At 48.3% G+C, this 17,654-nt stretch overlaps 1 protein-coding gene across 4 annotated transcripts in view; it reads right to left on the bottom strand.

Moving 5' to 3' along the window:
- Positions 1–17,216, bottom strand: part of RAPGEF3 (Rap guanine nucleotide exchange factor 3) — a 57,970-nt gene extending 40,754 nt beyond the window's left edge. Inside the window, exons 1-2 of one of the 4 annotated variants that reach the window (XM_080989985.1) lie at positions 16,811–17,216; positions 15,899–16,117 (exon numbers count right to left, since the gene is read on the bottom strand). In XM_080989985.1, coding sequence (XP_080846111.1) covers positions 15,899–16,117; positions 16,811–16,816 — 225 coding nt within the window. In that variant the 5' untranslated portion in view covers positions 16,817–17,216. Of the gene's footprint in view, positions 1–6,448; positions 7,143–11,016; positions 11,172–15,898; positions 16,118–16,810 lie in introns of those variants that run through there. The other 3 variants (XM_080989986.1, XM_080989987.1, XM_080989988.1) reach the window with 3 other exon arrangements.
- Positions 17,217–17,654: the final 438 nt, after the last annotated feature.

Here is a 17,654-nt window from a genome sequence, read left to right as displayed (position 1 = left end):
CACAGCAACTGTGATTCACTTAGCTGAGATTCTTGCATTGCAACAGCAATTCTGGCATTGCAGAGGGTTGGACTAGATGACCGTAGGGTGCTTTCCCAACTCTACAATTCTGATTCTACAAACTGCTCTGCCAGTATAGCACCAGAGTACCTCTCTCCTCATCTGCAAAACTCACCTGTCAAGTATGATGCTTACTGCAGTAGGAGCACTTCCAGATACTGTAACCTCAGGGGTGATGGGAAGGTGCTCTGCACATGCTCTCAAGACAAGGACAGAGAACCTCAGCCTGAGGGCTACCGGAGCCCTCCATGCCCTTTTCCCAGCCTTCAGGAGTCTGCCCAGGCCACAGAGAGAGACAGACTCTGCTCTATGTCCTTCTTGATTGCTGCAGCACAGCTGCAGTGTGGTCTTAACAGGGATGGAGAAAGGTATGCTGAGAGGATGTGTGTCTGCAAAAACCTCTAGGTTTTGCGTGGCAGGAATTTGGCCTATTGCACAAAGGTCAAAAACACATCCTTTTCTCCTCCCATTTTTACCTCTGATCCAGCCTACAACCAGCATGCGGCCCCCAGGAAGCTTTCCATAAAGGAATATGGCCCCTAGGCTGAAAAGCCCCCCTCCCCTGCTGCAAAACATTCTTTTATTTCCCTGCGTTTATTCTAGGCTAAGCCTGCCACACAGGGCCAGACTGAGGTTTGATGAGGCCCTGAGCTCCTGAAGGTAATGGGGCCCTTGATATGTCCAGCTGTCCTTTGTCAACAACAAATTGTCACTGTTTTTTGTGTTGAATATATGCTATATGGTAATCTATGGACCTAATAGGTATCTAAAGCCATTTGCACATAGCAAAATATGTATTTTATCAAAGTAATTTCTTTTTTATCTTATATTTTGGAAATGTACATCCACCTTTTTTCCCCTTTAATTTTTTGGGGGAGCCCCAAGAGAGTGGGGCCCTAAGCTATAGCTTGTTTGGCTTACACATAAATCCAGCACTGCCGCCACAGCACCAACGGGCCCTATTTTAGCACCTTTCTAAAATCAAGGCATTTGAGATCAGAGGGAGTGGGCAGGCCATGCGGCAGAAATGCCCGGAGTCTCAGGAAGGCAGCCTCCCTTCCCAAGGTCTCTTGCCAGTTCTCCAGGACTCCTCATTTCCCCAGCTGTGGAGTACAAACAGCACCCCGCCCCTTGGCGTGTTTACACGGCAAATATCACAAGGGCTGCCATCTGTCAGGAGCTGGAGAAATGCCTCCAGACTCAGCAGGTAAGGGAAGAAACACCGGAGAGGCTTCAGCAACCGAGCCCAGCAGGCAGGCAGCCAGGGAGGCCCCAAATTCTGCCGAAGCCTCATCACATTGCCTCGTTTGCAACCCAGAGATCAGAAGAGCTTGCCGATGCCAAAGTGAGACACCCAGAAGTCACCCTGCCTTTCCCTGAAGCAATATCCTCACGCATCAAAAAGCATGCAGAAAAATAAATGGGTTCGTCCCTAAGAGCTTAGCTAATTCATGCTGATATCTTTCACCTGCCCAATAACAATTTAATAATAACAATTTAAACACAGGAAAGTAGTGCGTAAAGCAGAGTGCCTTGTGATGACCCCCAAACTTTGGAACTGGTTGCCCCTTGATGTACACCTGGCCCCCATCACTGGGGGTTTCCAAAAAACACACAAAGGTGTACCTTTTCACCAAGGCTTCTATGAATCTGCAATGATGGTCTCCTTTCTGCAAATGTTGTTATTGGTTGGTTTGTCATTCTAATTGTTTATCTACTGCATTTTATTGTGTTCATGCCATTGTAATCTACTGGTCTTCAACTGGTGGGTCAGGGCCTGATCCAAGGTGGATTGTCACAGCAGCAGCAGTATGCAGATGTGACGTAAAAACTTAATTAATGGGTTCCAAATGCATGTTTGGGCTAAAGGTGAATCCCAGGTCTGAAAAGGTTGACTACTGTTGTACTCAACCCTGACATCTTTGGTGAAGGGCTAGTAATACATATGCTAAATATATGCAAAGCTCCTCCCCATAGGTTCCGATTCCCACCTGCTCCCCTTAGCCCTCTTTTATCTTCCCTACACCTTTAGACAGCCAGAGGTCAGCTTGGTTGTCCACAGACCCACCCAGCACCTGAAAAAGGCCCATCCTGCTGAGATCTCATCAGGACAGGTGCTTTGGCAGCCACACATATTACCCCCAAAAGAGGAAATACATCTCCCTCTTGAAAAAGGACACATATTCCCAACTCATATTCACATAATCTTTGCATAGAATAATATATGGGCGCAGAGGCAAGTTTTCACATACCGTATTGGCCTGAATATAAGCCGCATCCACAAATAATATGTGACTATAAGCCACACTTTTCACGGTCAGAATTTGGGAGAAAAAAATAGTGCAGCTTATATTCGGGCCGATACAGTAATTGCTGTCTTTTTTTCTTTTCTTTTTAATGCATCTTGCCATAGTGAAGAAGGCTGTGGCCAGGTGGCCTGTCCGCCTGCTCTGTTAGATGTTCGGAATGGAGTTAGCTGTTGATGGGCAACTTTCTCCCCTAGTGCACCTGCTCCCCTGCACTCCACTTTCTGTTGCATCTCTCCTCATTCCTTAGGTAGGGCCAGCTCCAGGTTTGAAGAGACTAGTGCACTAGCTGACGGGTCTCCTCTGTTGGTGGGTGAATCTCTGGAAGCAACAGTGCTCCAAGTAGCACAGTCTAACCTCAAGTTCACTTTCTCACAATGGCCTTGATGTAATGTTGCTTTGGGGGGATTGTGGGAAATTAAAACAGAAGCTAGAGCCAGCCTCCTTGCTCTGCTTGGTGCATCAGAAAAAGGGGGTGGGGACTAAGGTGGCCCAAAGATGCCACATTGTCCTGTTGATGTTTCTATCCCAGGCGAGGGCCTGGTTTGGAATGAAATCTTAGCCTGTGCTTTTCCACTGACCTCCAATCTTCCCTTCAATACTCCAAATAATCAAAATCCTACCATTTATTACTTTCTAGGGTTTAGGGGGGGTCCCCCCAAATCTATAATGTATTTGACACTCTCGAGTGACCACAAACTTGACATGAGCCAACAGTGTGACGCGGCAGCTAAAAAAGCCAATGCAATTCTGGGCTGCATCAATAGGAGTATAGCATCTAGATCAAGGGAAGTAATAGTGCCACTGTATTCTGCTCTGGTCAGACCTCACCTGGAGTACTGTGTCCAGTTCTGGGCACCACAGTGCAAGAAGGACACTGACAAACTGGAACATGTCCAGAGGAGGGCAACCAAAATGGTCAAAGGCCTGGAAACGATGGCTAAGGGAGCTAGGCATGTTTAGCCTGGAGGAGAAGAGGTTAAGGGGTGATATGATAGCCATGTTCAAATATATAAAAGGATGTCACATAGAGGCGGGAGAAAGGTTGTTTTCTGCTGCTCCAGAGAAGCGGACACGGAGCAATGGATCCAAACTACAAGAAAGAAGATTCCACCTAAACATTAGGAAGAACTTCCTGACAGTAAGAGCTGTTTGACAGTGGAATTTGCTGCCAAGGAGTGTGGTGGAGTCTCCTTCTTTGGAGGTCTTTAAGCAGAGGCTTGACAACCATATGTCAGGAGTGCTCTGATGGTGTTTCCTGCTTGGCAGGGGTTGGACTCGATGGCCCTTGTGGTCTCTTCCAACTCTATGATTCGATGATTCTATGAAACATGGATCCCAACTCTGAAAAGGGTGAAGACGGCTGATTGCTGTAATCACTGCAACTCCTTCTAATCACTGTAGCTCTGTTAAAGAAGCCTGCCTAATCTGCAATCTCAGAAGCTGTTACATCAGCAGGGCAGGCGTGCCAAGCATTCGTGCCAGGGGCCTTGTGCCGCCTTTTGCTTTGCCAAGATAATGTTGAAAAGGTGAGCGGATTAGGCCCAGAAGCACAGGTGAGTCAACCTCCCAACTGATGTGCAGCTGGACCAGCCCTTTCCAAAGCTTGTGAGCACCTTCACATTGGCCCATGCCACATATCTACCTGATAAATTAATCCACCCATGCACATGCTAGTGCTTATGTTAGTCCTCAGCATCTAGCGGGGCAACATCTGCACTGCAGAGGAACTAACTCCTGTTTGAGGCTGAGATGATCAAAATTATTTACAGCATGTGGGACCTTCAACATAAGATTGCAGCGTAGCCTCACCATCTTGTGGAGTGCTCCTGTGCAAGGTTCCTGCCAACCAGACTGGCCCTTCTCTGCAACACTATTAGTTGTAAGGTGCTCAAGCAATGTATTCCATTCTATTCCCCAACAACGCTCCTTGCCAGGTTTTACATCCCCCCCCAAAAAAAATATAAACTGGGTGTTCTGTGGTTAGTGGGTACTGAGCCTGCTCAGTCCTCACTGGGCCGTTTGTTGGCCCCTTAGCTTGTTTTCCCTGAAAAGCTTGGGGTTTGTTTTCTTTCTTATTACTGCAAGCCTTGGGCTGCTCAGGACATGCTAATAAATTCCTCTTGTTTCTCAAAAACCCTGCTTTGGCTCCATTTTCGTCACCACTCACTACCTGAGTTTGCTATTAGAAGAAATAATATATTTTGGAGGCATGGAATAGACCTTAGCCACAAACAAAGTGTCAGGAGCTGGAGTCGGGAGCAGGTCAGAAATAAAACACTCAGTGTCAACTAAGTTAACTCTTTATTCAAACAAAACAGCTCAGGCCCAGTGATCCCAGCAACTCTTCCCAGTAGGTCTTGTCCCAGTAAAGCAGTTGCAAGGACTGAAGTCCTTCCCACTGCTCTCTAAGGCTCCTCTCCTGGGTCCTTTCCGAGCAACCTGAGGCTCCTTCATCTTGTCTCTCTTTGCTCTGCCCTCTTCATTCCTCTCTGTGTTCTGGGAGACCAGGGGGGATAAGACCTGGTCACAGCAGGAAGGGAAGACTCCCTGGCTTCTTCAGCAGCCTGCCTCATCTCTGTCCCTTCTCTCCAGCCTCCACTTCTGCCTCTAACTCTGGACCGCTCTCTGCCACCGCCTCTTCCTGCTCACTAAACCCTGTTACCAACACCTCCTCCTCCTCCCAGTCTTCTTCCTCTTCTTCTGACCACACATTGTCATTCCACCACCAGTCCCCTGGCTCTGAGCCTACTTCCCCTGGGGGTTCCCTAGCTGTGGCCTCTCACCATTTCTCTGCATCCAGCAGGTCCATGACACAAAGCTGCTTTCCAGCAAGTTTTGTTGCCACAGAAGCTACTTTCTGCTGCCATAAGTGAGCCAGTTTTGGTACAGGGAGTTCCATGTGATAAGACACCTAAGCTGCCCAGTCCTGTGGGCTCATAATGGGTAACAACAATTATAAAGCCTAAATATAAATCACTAATGAAAACCAGCTTTTTCTCAGTTATAATGCTAGCTGTTGAAAGCTTGCCACCCCAAAAAGTTCAGAATTAAAAGGGCAATTTTTGCACAGCTGAAATCAACCTAAAGGGAGGACACCTTAATCAGGCAATGGTATATTTCAAGTTTGATAACCCTTGTGTTCACTTTAGTTTATATATTATTTCCTGTGTTTTCTCCAAGGACCTTATTATTATTATTATTATTTATATCCTTTCCTCCCTGACCAAAGCTGGGCTCAGAGTGGCTAACAACAGTAAAAATAGCACAATTTACATAAAATCACAGTCAATTAATTAAAATAAATTATAAAGTCAATTCAGAATCAAATTAATGGCAAGCATTGGGCTAGAGTTCTATGAGGATTACAGAAGGAGGGGGTCAGACTGTGCCTTGACCAAAGGTCTGGTGGAACAGCTCCGTCTTGCAGGCCCTGTGGAAAGATGTCAAATCCTGCAGGGCCCTAGTCTCTTGGGACAGAGCGTTCCACCAGATCGGGGCCACGGCATATAGTGCTGTCAGCCCCACATTTTATGAGAATTTGAACCTGGTCTTCTTGGTCTAATTCCACAAACAAACCACTACACCACAGTGCTAAAGAAGCATTTCACTTCTATGAGGCTCACACTGGATTTTCAGGGGGGATTAAGTCACATTTCATTACCACGCTAGAAAGAAAAGCCAGCATCTGCCCCCTTAATCATTTGCCATGAGGATGGAGCTGTGAAGGTCATCTGACAATGGCCTGTGGCCCAACCGTGTTTGCTCTAGAACCACTGCAGTCACCAACACCCAGCAGGGGAAACCATGGTAAACTGCAAGATAAGCCAACACTGATTTATTTCCAAACCATTATTGATCAGGTGTGATGAGGTGGCAGAGGAACTTTCACAAGTAATTCCGCAGCAAAACAAAAGTAGCCAGTAATTATCAATGCACCATCAGTTACCCACTTTTTCCCCAGCTGTGCCTTTAGGCCAAATCACCTGGAGGTATTTCTTTCCAAGGAAATAGCCGGATTTTAAATAGATATTTAGAATTCCAAGGGAGACAGAGAACGGCACCATTTTCCCTCTCCTTACCTCGGGGTCAGGCAGGTGAATGCCTACTGAGACCATTGGAGCTGCAGAAAGGGGTCCAAGCTTCATAAAAGATGACGCAGGCTCTGCTATTTTGGAAGCAGCAGATCCTTCTTCACTGCCATATCCTGGAGATGTAGCATTTTACTCTGTAGCCACACATGCCAAACACCCTAGGGGCAAAGCTTGGCCAGAAGAGGACCAGTCTGACCTGTTTCTTAGCCAGACTGTTAGAAAAGCCTGGGATGAAGCTTCAGCAATTAACTCCATCAGTCCTGTTTCCAAGCAGGAGGCGACTGCTTGCCAAGGAATTAAGAATCAGATCACTCTGTTTGGACATGTGGCCAAATTTAGTTGGCTACTGATTCAAAAATACACAAAAACCAGGCTCCCCACTCCTGGCTTACTAACAGTACATGTGAAAAGGATCTTGGGGTCTTGCTTAACATGAGTCAACAGTGTGATGAAACAGCAAAAAAACCCTAATGCTATCATAGGCTGCATCAGCAGAAATATAGTGTCCAGATCAAGGGAAGTAATAGTCCCACTCTCTTCTGCCTTGGTCAGACCACACCTGGAATATGGTGGCCAATTTTGGGCACCACAATATAAGGAGGATATTGACAAGCTGGAACATGTTCAGAGGAAGGTAACCAAGATGTTCAAGGGTCTAGAAACCAAGCCTTATGAGAAGCAGTTGGGAATGTTTAGCCTGGAAAAGAAGAGACCGAGAGGCGATAAGACAGCCATCTTCAAAGGGCTGTCACGTGGAAGATGATCCCAGTACATACCGAGGGCATGAGTTTGCTTCCCTTGGAATAAATGTCACAGGAGACTTATTGTATTTCTGTGATAAAAGGTTTTGTTTGCATATGTATACAGGCTGGGCATAAGATAGAACAGGGCCAGCCCAGAACATTTTGTCGGGAGAGACAAAACAGAAATGCTGCCCCCTCTGCTGCCTCACCTTCTATCACATGCCCACCCATCATGCACGTCCACCCACCGCAACCCAGAGGCAGTGGCAGTAGCACAGTGGCTGGAGGGTGTGCAGTGGGGGAGGCAGGAAGGTGCCAAGTGTGCAACAAAGGAGGAGAAGGAGGAGTTTGGATTTGATATTCCGCTTTATCACTACCCGAAGGAGTCTCAAAGCGGCTAACAATCTCCTTTCCCTTCCTCCCCCACAACAAACACTCTGTGAGGTGAGTAGGGCTGAGAGACTTCAGAGAAGTGTGAGTAGCCCAAGGTCACCCAGCAGCTGCATGTGGAAGAGCGGAGACCCAAACCCAGTTGAGAGTCTACCACTCTTAATCACTATCACACTGGCTCTCAAAGGGCAGGAGGTGGTGAGCTCCTCAAAAGCCTGATCTGCAACCCCTTCCAGGTACTCAGAGGCCACTGCCTCGCCTCACCTCGAAATGGAAGGTTCACAACACTAACACTCCATCAGACCCTGCTCCCCAACAATGGGGGGGGGGGGCATTTTAGCCATAGCTTCTCTCTATCACTTTCAGAACCAGCTTTGAGACAGCCAGTCTGTTGTTTTTTACACACACACACACACACACACACACACACAGGCAGAGGAAGGGGAGAAGAATGGCATCACCCTTTTGAGAAAGATGTATGGTACGGCTATTTAGTTTCTGGGACAACACATCACCTGTACTTGGCCATCTTTTTAGTTATGGAAAGACCCACTTTTTCCAACCAGAGGTTTCTCCCAAGCTAATGTTGTCCACCTGATTTGACCTTTTTAGCAATATCTTTTTACAACCATAGTCACAGCCCAAATGTCACTGCAACATGTTTCCTTAATTCCCACCACTATAGGACACATCTAGTCCTTTCCCCAGTCTAACCAAAGTGCTGCTTCCCTTGAAGCAACTACACTGATCTTTATCTTTCCACCACAGACCCTTCCTCCTCAGAGTATCTGTAAACATTTTGGAGCAAATTTGGCACCAGCCAGGAATGTGGACTCAAAGAGGCAAGAGAGGAGCCATTTTTAGCACACAGAATCACTTACGTCAGCACATTTATGAAGTGTGAGAAAAGCAGAACAAAAGGCTGTTGTAAAAGATACGACATGGTGAATGGGCCGATCCCAGCTGTGCCACTACAATGGCTGAGACTGTGTAGGTTGAAATGCAAAGCCCACATGAGATGCACATTGGTTTCATATGCAACAATGGTCAATACCAAATGGGCACTTTAAAGGTGCTTTAATTATCACTCTGTAATCTCTCCCCCCCCCCTTTCAGTTTACAAGTATTACCACCATTCACAAATAAAGCTTTTCGAGCTTCAAATGTCACCATGCTTGTCTCAAATAGTGAGGTCCAAGGCACTCCCCAATTTGCCTCCCTAGATGATGGTTCATAATATATTGAAGCCTCACTCAGATACAATTCCATCATGACATGTTTTGTGACATTCTGGACAGTGTGTGACCTTCACCCCTCTCCATTTTCTGCATTACCTGCCTACCAGGTGACCTCTCTGACTAAACGGACCAGATTGGGGAAATGCCTTCTCAATTTCCCATGGCTTGTTCAAAGACCCTTTCTTTAAAAGGGCAGGGATGTGTACACCAGTAGGCACACACAGGGTAGGAACCCTGCCTCCCTGCAGATATGGTTGGCCTACAATTTCCCATAATCCCTGACCATTGGCTGTGCTGGTTGGAACTGAAGGGAGCTGGAGCCCAGCAACAGTAAACCACTTAGACTGAGGTTGCAGATGATTGAGCTTTATATAAATCCACTTAGTCAAATGAATGACTAATTAAACATCTGGAGGGCACCAGGTCCCCCACTCCTGATGAGCACACAAAACAGATGAGACAGCTACAAAACTGGCAAGCCTTTCCCAGCACTGTCAGTTTCACCACCGACTGGGCAGTGTGGGAGAGAAATGGAAGGGCTGGCCAGGCAGCAGATTCCAATAGTCACGTAAAAAGTAGAGAATGTGAGTCAGGGGGGCTTTGTCCCCAGTGCAGCAGGACCCCTCTTAGTGGTCCTAGTTCTACGCTAGTTTAATCCTTGGCATGCAAGTGTTCTGTGTGCAGCATGCGAGTGGGTGCACATTGAGAAACAAAAGAACCTGTCCCACATGGGCAGTGTAACGGAAGAGGGAGCAGAAGGGTGTTTGACAGCAGGGGAGCGTGATGGAATGTGGGCTGGAGTTAGAGTGAGTGACAGGTGGACCGTGTCTCTCAAGAAGACAGTTGAAGGCTGCTGGGAAAGAGAGAGGCAGAAACAGAGAGGGAAGAAGGGAGGGACAGAGAGAGCTCATCCAAAAGACCTGTTCATTGAGCATTCACCCTCATTCACTTGCACAAAGCTTGCACACAAGGTTAGATGATACCCTGTATTCACTGAGCATTTGGTTTACTTATGTGGTGGTTATGCAACAATGAGCACTCGCTTTGGTTTGCTTGCACGGTAGCTACATGTCTTCCCATTAATCAGTTGTTTATCCCACACTTTTTAGTGCAGTTCGCTGGTCACTTTCCTAACGGCAAGAAAGTCTGTTGTGGGTTTTTGTTGTTGTTTTTAATGTGGATTTGTTGCACCAGAACACTGCAATCCACTTTAATGGCACAAACCTAAATTTCCTCTATGCAGCTGAATGCCTCCCGCAAAGTCAGTACTGGAGGTGACCAGTGAATGAGATGGGAGGGATAATGAAAGCCTAAGTAAAGGTAGCTTTTTCAGGGTTCGTTATGTGAGGTAAGGGCAGCCTTCCTCAAGCCGGTCCCTTCCAGATGTTGTTCGGCTCCAATTCCCATCATCCCTGACCCCCTAGGCCAGGCATCCCCAATCTCGGCCCTCCAGATGTTTTGGGACTACAACTCCCATCATCCCTAGCTAACAGGACCAGCTGTCAGGGATGATGGGAATTGTAGTCCCAAAACATCTGGCGGGCTGAGTTTGGGGATGCCTGCCCCAGGCCATGCTGGCTGGGTCTGATGGGATTTGGAGTCCAACAACATTTGGAAGTCACCAAGCCAGGGAAGGCTGGGTGAAAATATTTGAACTTCTCTTTTAGTATTCTGCATGAAATGGCTACTTGTTCTAGGTACTATATTCTAGAAATAAATACATGTTTACTGTTTTAAAGCCTAGGTTGATTACAAGGTTGGTGTATCCCATCCCACATGTCTAGTCAAACAACAATAGAGAGAAAGAACCCTTTTGCCCGCTATGACTCAGTAGGTGTGGCAGTACTGTATTGCAAGGACCATTAAGGGACCTCTAGACTCAGCAGAGCAGCTGATCTCATCACCCTCTGGGCCTCTAGGGGACCCTGAGAACGTCACAGACCATCTGCAGTAGCAAATTCTAGGGACAGGTTTGCCATAGTGCAGTTCAGGAGCCATAACTCAGTGGCAGAGTACACGCTTGGCTTCAACACCTAACATGACATTCTGTGGCTAAAATTATTTCTGGGAGCAGAGCTGGGGAAGACCTCTGCTTGTGACCCTGTATTGCTGCTGCCAGTCAGGATGACTTGGCATGAAAAAGCTGCCTGTATCCTCACCACACACCTGCCCAACTGTGACTCACCAATCCGAAGGCAGCCCATCATCCACGCACGGGTCCCAACGCAGTGCATGCAGAGAAAGCTGGAAGGGATCATCACCACACATTCAGGCACATTTGGGCTGGTTGCCTTTTTACCATTGCTCATCTTCTTTCTTGGTGACTGCATTCCTAGAATCCTAGAATTGTAGTGTTGGAAGGGAACGTGAGGGTTATGTAGTCCAACCCTCCGCAATGCAGGAATCTGTTGCCCAACATGGTGCTCAAACCCATGTTCATGAGATTAAGAGTCTCACGCTCCACCAAATGAGCTGTCCTATGCACACTTTCTGAATAAACATGCAGAGGATTGCACTGTTAGCTGCTGAGACGGGATATCAATTGAGTGAAGCAGAAAGCGCAAGACACACCGGCTCCTCCTTGCCTACGCATCTGATTGCTATCCAGATTTTTCTCCATGTCAGCAAGAGAGTCTTTAAACTCCCACGAGGCAAAGATGGGAGCCTGTCCAATATAATGTGTATCTCAGCTGCACTGGCCAGGGGCCTCCTGAACCTTTAATATTTGTGTGGAAGAGGAAATTTCAACAGGTGCAGCTTGTCATGCCTGCTACACCTGCTTAAATTCCAGCACAACTATTAAAGGTGCAAGAGCTGTCTCTTTGTTTGTATCTGGATTCCTTAAGCTTGGCTCTTCTTCATCCTCACACAGTAGGCCTGAGAGATGGGCTCCTTTTATCCTCATGGTACTAAAGAGGGCCAGTGGTCACCAACAACAGGTGGGGTGATGACCAGACTGTACCATTTCAGACTCAGGTAATGAGATGAGGTCTCAAAACGACTGAAGGCTCCTTCGTAAACACACCCTAATTCTCTGCATATGAAAATCTAGGTGTCAGCTAGTGGATAAAGATATTTTTGCACCTGGGTTTGCCTCATACAAACCCAGCCACACCATCTGCTGCTTGGGAGGAGTGAAAGTAGCAGGTAGCAGCTGTACCCTCACAACATCCAGAAAACCTTCTGCAGAGCTGAGCCCTGTATCACCTTGTGCAGACTCTAATCACAGCAGCAGTGCTGGTGAATCTTTACAACATTCCTGCAAGGAGGGCTGGTATTATTTTGCATAGAAAGGGGGGCTAAGGCTTTGTGGAACATGGAAAGCTGTTTTACGTCAGGTCAGACTGCAGGTCAGCCCAGTATTGTCCACTCTGACTGGCAGACTGGTCTTTCCCCACACCAGCTACATCAATCCTTTAACTAGATATGGCAGGAGCTGATCCGAGGGCCTTCAAAATGAAAAGCATGTGCTCTTAGGTATGGGCCTTCCAAAGAGCTCGCTGCTGCATTCACTCATGGAAAAGGAAAGAGATGAACCAGGGACTTGGCTCTTAGCTGCTGTAGGAAACAAGCACAATCTGAAGTTGTTTCTACCTTTGGTTCCTATCCCATATGAGTTTGCCTTTAGCCCTTACAAAATAACATTCCCAGATTCCCAGGATTACACAGCTGATAAGTTGCATTTACGCCGTATTCTTTGCTGCTCCCACTTACTGCAGTGAGTGGCCGGATTCTGTCTTCTGAAGGCAGCATCCCCAAGCTCCAGCACCCTGCCTTCCTCACCTCTCTGATTTCCTAATACAAGCAAGTTGCAAGCAAGTTAAAACAGCATCAGCCCCAATTGTGTCCTTGGGGTATCCCACTGTTTACATCCCCACCCTTGGCACGACTCTTCCCCGACGACTGCAGCCCCTGTGTTGTTGATCAGGACAGCTGTTCTTCCGGCAGGCAGCGCCAGCTCTGACCGTCCAAGCAACTTCCTAAGGGGCTGTCACCTCCCCCACTTTCCTGCCCGTGGCCGCAGGGAGAAGAGAGTCTGCCTGTCGCCAGAAATCCGGCCTGCACGGGCAGCCAGCCAAACCTGGGGCCTGCCGTTTTCTTCCTGGCTATGTTTGGCTACTTCTGTCCCCAGAAGGCCATCGCCCTTCCTCAGACCAAAGAGAACAGTCAAGAATTCCCCTGGGGAGCCTCCTTCCTCTGGGTTTGATTGTATGGTGGACTGGGCTGGTGATCAGGCAGGCTTGTGTGGAATGAGGACTGTTTGCTTGGTTTTGGAACAACTTCCTAGAACTCAGGGACTTGAGGATCTGTCTGCTTACATATGTTGACATATGCTGCACAGCTTCATTGACAGCCAGTGTGGTACAGTGCTGGACTAGGACTTGGGAGACCAGGGTTCAAATCCCCACTTGGCCATGAAGCGCACTGGGTGACCTTGGGTCAGACACTGCCTCTCAGCCCTACCTACCTCACAGTGTTGTTGTGGGGATCAAATGAGGAGGGTGGAGAAGCATGTATGGCACTTCAAGTTCCTTGGGAAAAAAGTGAGATATAAATGGAATACATAAATTGAACCACAGTCCACTCCTGGTTGCCTTCATACCAAGGTGAAAACCTTGGTCTGCTAAAACAGCTTTGGAAATAATAACCAAGTGTGGGAGTACTTCTGAGACCAAGTGCTTGTCTTTCACCGCTGAGTATTGACACTCTGCCTTCTCATCTCTTGGATTGCAAAGGAAGACTCGTATTTTCAGAAAGCAAGTTCAAGTGCTCTCACATACTGGTCAGGTGCAAGCTATTGGCTGCATTTATTTTCCTGCTTGTTAGAGATTGGTATCCCACCCTTCCGCCAAGGAAATCAGCTCACCAGTTTTTGCCTTATGGCAATGCTGTGAGAGAGGGGAGGCCAAGCGACAGGCTTTGCCCAAAGTCATCCAGGTCCCTTCCCAGTACATTCCAAGAGGGAGAGGGCATGGGGACAAGATTTTGTCACTGTCCCATTTCTTCTAGAGGTCTATTGTTAACTTCCCAAATTCTAGAGACGAAAGGGTATGTTTAAAAAACAGCAGCAGCATTTAAGCTGGAGTCCTGGGGGCAGGGAGTGGCGTCCTTGCCTGTTAGCACTAAAATAAAAGAGGGAAAATAAAGTGACTTGTGCTTGTTATAACTTGACACCGATTGCTTGCTTCCTCCAGAGAACCAGGAAAGGAATCCATCATCTCAAAGGGGTGGATGGTGGAGTAGACCAGTTAGCAATAAGCGGGAATCTCATTTGGTCCAGATGTACCACGGCAATGAACCAATGAGGACAGTGGTACAACAATTTTAAAAACTGCCACCAAAGCTAAGGGGGTCCGGGATGGCTCCAAATTGAATGGGGGACCATGTGTTGAGAGTCCTGCATTGCAGGAGGCTGGACTAGATGACCCTCGGGGTCCCTTCCAACTCTGTAATTCTATGATCAGAAGCAAAGGACTGCAAGAGGTAAGGCAGTTCATGAACCCCATGACTCATTGATCCATCTCAGATTCCTGGCAATCCCAGCTTTTATTTTATAGTGAAGATTACATTTCAAACTATGTTTTCACACAAACAGATATAAAGAAGCCCAATGGCATTAGATGCAGGCTTTAAAAAACAAAACCATGTGGTATCTCTCTCGTTCAATCCGTGCAACTGACTGCCTGATTTATAGATACTACACTAGTATAAAGCTAGAACTCTAAAAATAAATAAATGAACAATTTCTTTTTAAAGGAATCTAAATTCAGTGGAAGGTACCAGATTTCATATGTGCACACCTGTGGGAGTAAGCAATCTGATCTGTAATTAGATCTTGATGAAGGTAGGGATAAGCACTCTTGATCCACCTCAAAACAGCTAAACTCTAATGATTTTCATTGTGGGTTGGAGATGTTAAGCAGTTTGTGTGAGAATGATCCAGCATGGCTTGTGTGGGCATGCAAGGGATCCCAGGGCTTAAGGACCCAAAGGACACATTTGCTCCCATACCTTCTAAACATTTGTCCTGTTGATGCTTCTGAATAGGTCTGCACGCAGCACAGCTTCTACCCATATGCAGGATTGTCTTATGATCTCCACACGCATTAGCCTGCTCATTCCTAGGCCAGAGCAATCTATGGGTAATACTGGCCTAGTTTATATGGAGGTTTTGAAGATTACTGAGCTGGTATGCAGAGCACTTTGCATACGCAGAAACTCTAAATAAATGCTTAATACATAATAATAATAATAATAATAATAATGTGCTGTCCATGTAGGAATTCTAGAACTCCAAACCCTAAGGGGCAGTAGAAAATAGATCTCAACAGGGCTTACATCTCTGATAAAATTCCTTGGGATGGGCATCTGTTCCTACTTACTTGGGAGCAAGTCCCTTTGAACTCAGTGGGACTTACTTCTGAGTAGACATATACAGACGTGTGCATGTTATTTAATCTCCTGTCAGAGATACAGTGTGGATTAACTGAGCTCCTTGGAAGAAGGCAAGGTACAAATGTGAAAAACAAAGATTGCATGCCTAGTGGCTTTAACCTCTTGCTACATTGCCACGATTAGAAAGGGTGTGTGTGGAAACAGACAAACCGAGCAAAGCCAGTGGCCACACAACTCCTGCAGAGTACAGCACTGAAAACAATTGCGACCAAAGAAGTAAAGTGGTCAGGCTGGGTGCTACGAACGCTGGTCCAGGAGACACTTGAGAGAGTGTTTGTCAGCCCTGTGCTAAAAGGTTATGCACACACACACAGAGAGAGAGAGAGAGAGATTCCGGTTATGGAAAATGGCTTCATGTCTTTTCTGGCGCCAAGAACATGCTGAACCCTGGCCCTGTTTGTGCCAGTGGTTTTGCTATCACATTGACTCACAGCAGCCTGCAAAACCAGCTCTGGGCATAATGACAAACAGGTAGCTTATCCTGACTGGCTCCACATGCTCACTTGGGGTCAGGAGAAGCCTCCCTGTCATTCAGAGCCACCTGCCTACCCAGTCACAACAAAAACCACCTGTTGAGACGCAGCATCCGGCTGCAGAGCATCGGTACTCACCCATCGGATCCCCTGGATCCTGGGGGCGCTGCCCACCTGCCCCTCCAGCTGGATCTGATAGCTGTAGCTGCGGAACAAGTGCATCTTTTTCCAAATCACTTCGAGAAGACTTTCTTCTGGGATGGGATCCATGAGCCCCTTGGGGAGCTGGGGCAAGTCTGAGACGTCACCAGGCAGAAGCCCGACATTCCACCTTCTTCCCTGTCCCCTCCATGCCACCTTGGGGAGCAAAGGGAAGCAGTGAGAAAATAAAAAAAAAGCCTTTTGCTCATGCTGCATTCTGCCTGTGCAATGGGAGGGCTGGGCTTCTTATGAATTCCTCTGCCCCCCCCCCCAACAGCAGTACTGTAATATTGTTGTTATTTATATTTCTGTATTACTGCAATATCACAGCACTCCAGGGTGCTTAAAGCACGTTGCCGACACTGTCTTAATACTCCTAACGACAACCCTGTAAGGTGGGTGAAAATGCTTAACTCCAGGGACTGAAGGTAAGAGCAGTTTTCCTTGCCTAAGGCTACCACTTAAGCGATATTAAGGGTGACATCTGAATTCAGGGCTTCCTGGCTCACAGCCGGCAACTCTAGCATGCCTCCGTTCTCATGGCTCATTCGTCTGCCAGCCAATATAGATGGCGGCTGCGCCGGGTATCTGGCAAAAGTGGTGCCGCTTCGTCGTTCTTCCATGGACTCTGGTCCGCAAAAGCTTCTGGCTATCAAACATCCGTTAGCCTTGGTTGGAGGTGTCACGAGGTGAGTTGTTTTTGCGGCTTCCCCTCTGCTGATGCCGCTTCTCGCAGACTTTTAACTCAGCTGCTTATAGCTCGGCGCCCGCACATCCATCCGAGGCGCTGCCATGCCCGCACCCCACCTGTCGCCAACAGGTAACCTTCCTCGGGCGCCACGCACTCACCTTCATGCCCACTACTCGGCCCGCCTGGAGAAGCCTGTCCAGAGTGGGGGCGCTCTCTTGGGGGGCCCGGATGGATGACCTTACGGGGAAAAGAGGCGAGCCGAACCATCCTCGGGCAGGAGAAGCCCCGAGGAATCCAACGCGGAACCCATTGGAAGCGACGGTTTTTCGGAGCCGGTACGCGCTTTACGCAAACAGCCCTGGCCGGCTGGCCCGTTTAGACACGCGCGCGCCCCCGCCCGCTGGCGCTGGAGCAGAAGCCGCCACCAGGATCTTGCTCTGGGCTTCCTGGTCCCACACTCGCCCGCCCGCCGTGCCCAGGACGGAGAGCGAGGGCTCCGGCAGCGCCTTCCCTCTCCGCCAGCCCGGCGAGCAAGAGCGCGACAACGCGCCGCCGGGGCTGCAGGCAGGCAGGCAGGCAGGCAGGAGAGCGCCTGGCGCGCCGCCCGGAAGCTCTGGGCTGCAAAAGGCGCTCGCGGAGGCCGGGAGCGCCACGCCCCACCACCCGCGCCACCCCACCCGGGGCTGGGGAAGGGACCTGGCAGGCAGCGACGTTTCGGGTGAAGCGAGTCTGGAGGAGCTCGAAGCAGCCGGACCAGCGCCTCGGCAGCCTTCAGAAAGCAGCAAAGAAACGGGCCCCAACGCCCTCCTACAAGGGCCGGCCCAAGATATTTTGGCCCCCCAGGCAGACCGCAAAATGTGCCCCCTCTCCGGGCCAAAGAAGAAGGGGCGAATGAAGAGCTACTACATCACAAACAAGGAGGCGGGGAAGAGCTATATCGGTCACAAGGGGTGGGAGGGGGAATTGGTTTGTTTTATGTTTATTTTTTATTTATAAAATTTG

The sequence above is a fragment of the Podarcis pityusensis genome (genome assembly GCF_964106645.2).
Source record: "Podarcis pityusensis genome assembly, chromosome: 2".
Classification (NCBI taxonomy): Eukaryota; Metazoa; Chordata; class Lepidosauria; order Squamata; family Lacertidae; genus Podarcis; species Podarcis pityusensis.
The sequence above is the reverse complement of the archived record's forward strand: the minus strand, read 5'-3'. Positions and strand labels throughout refer to the sequence as shown.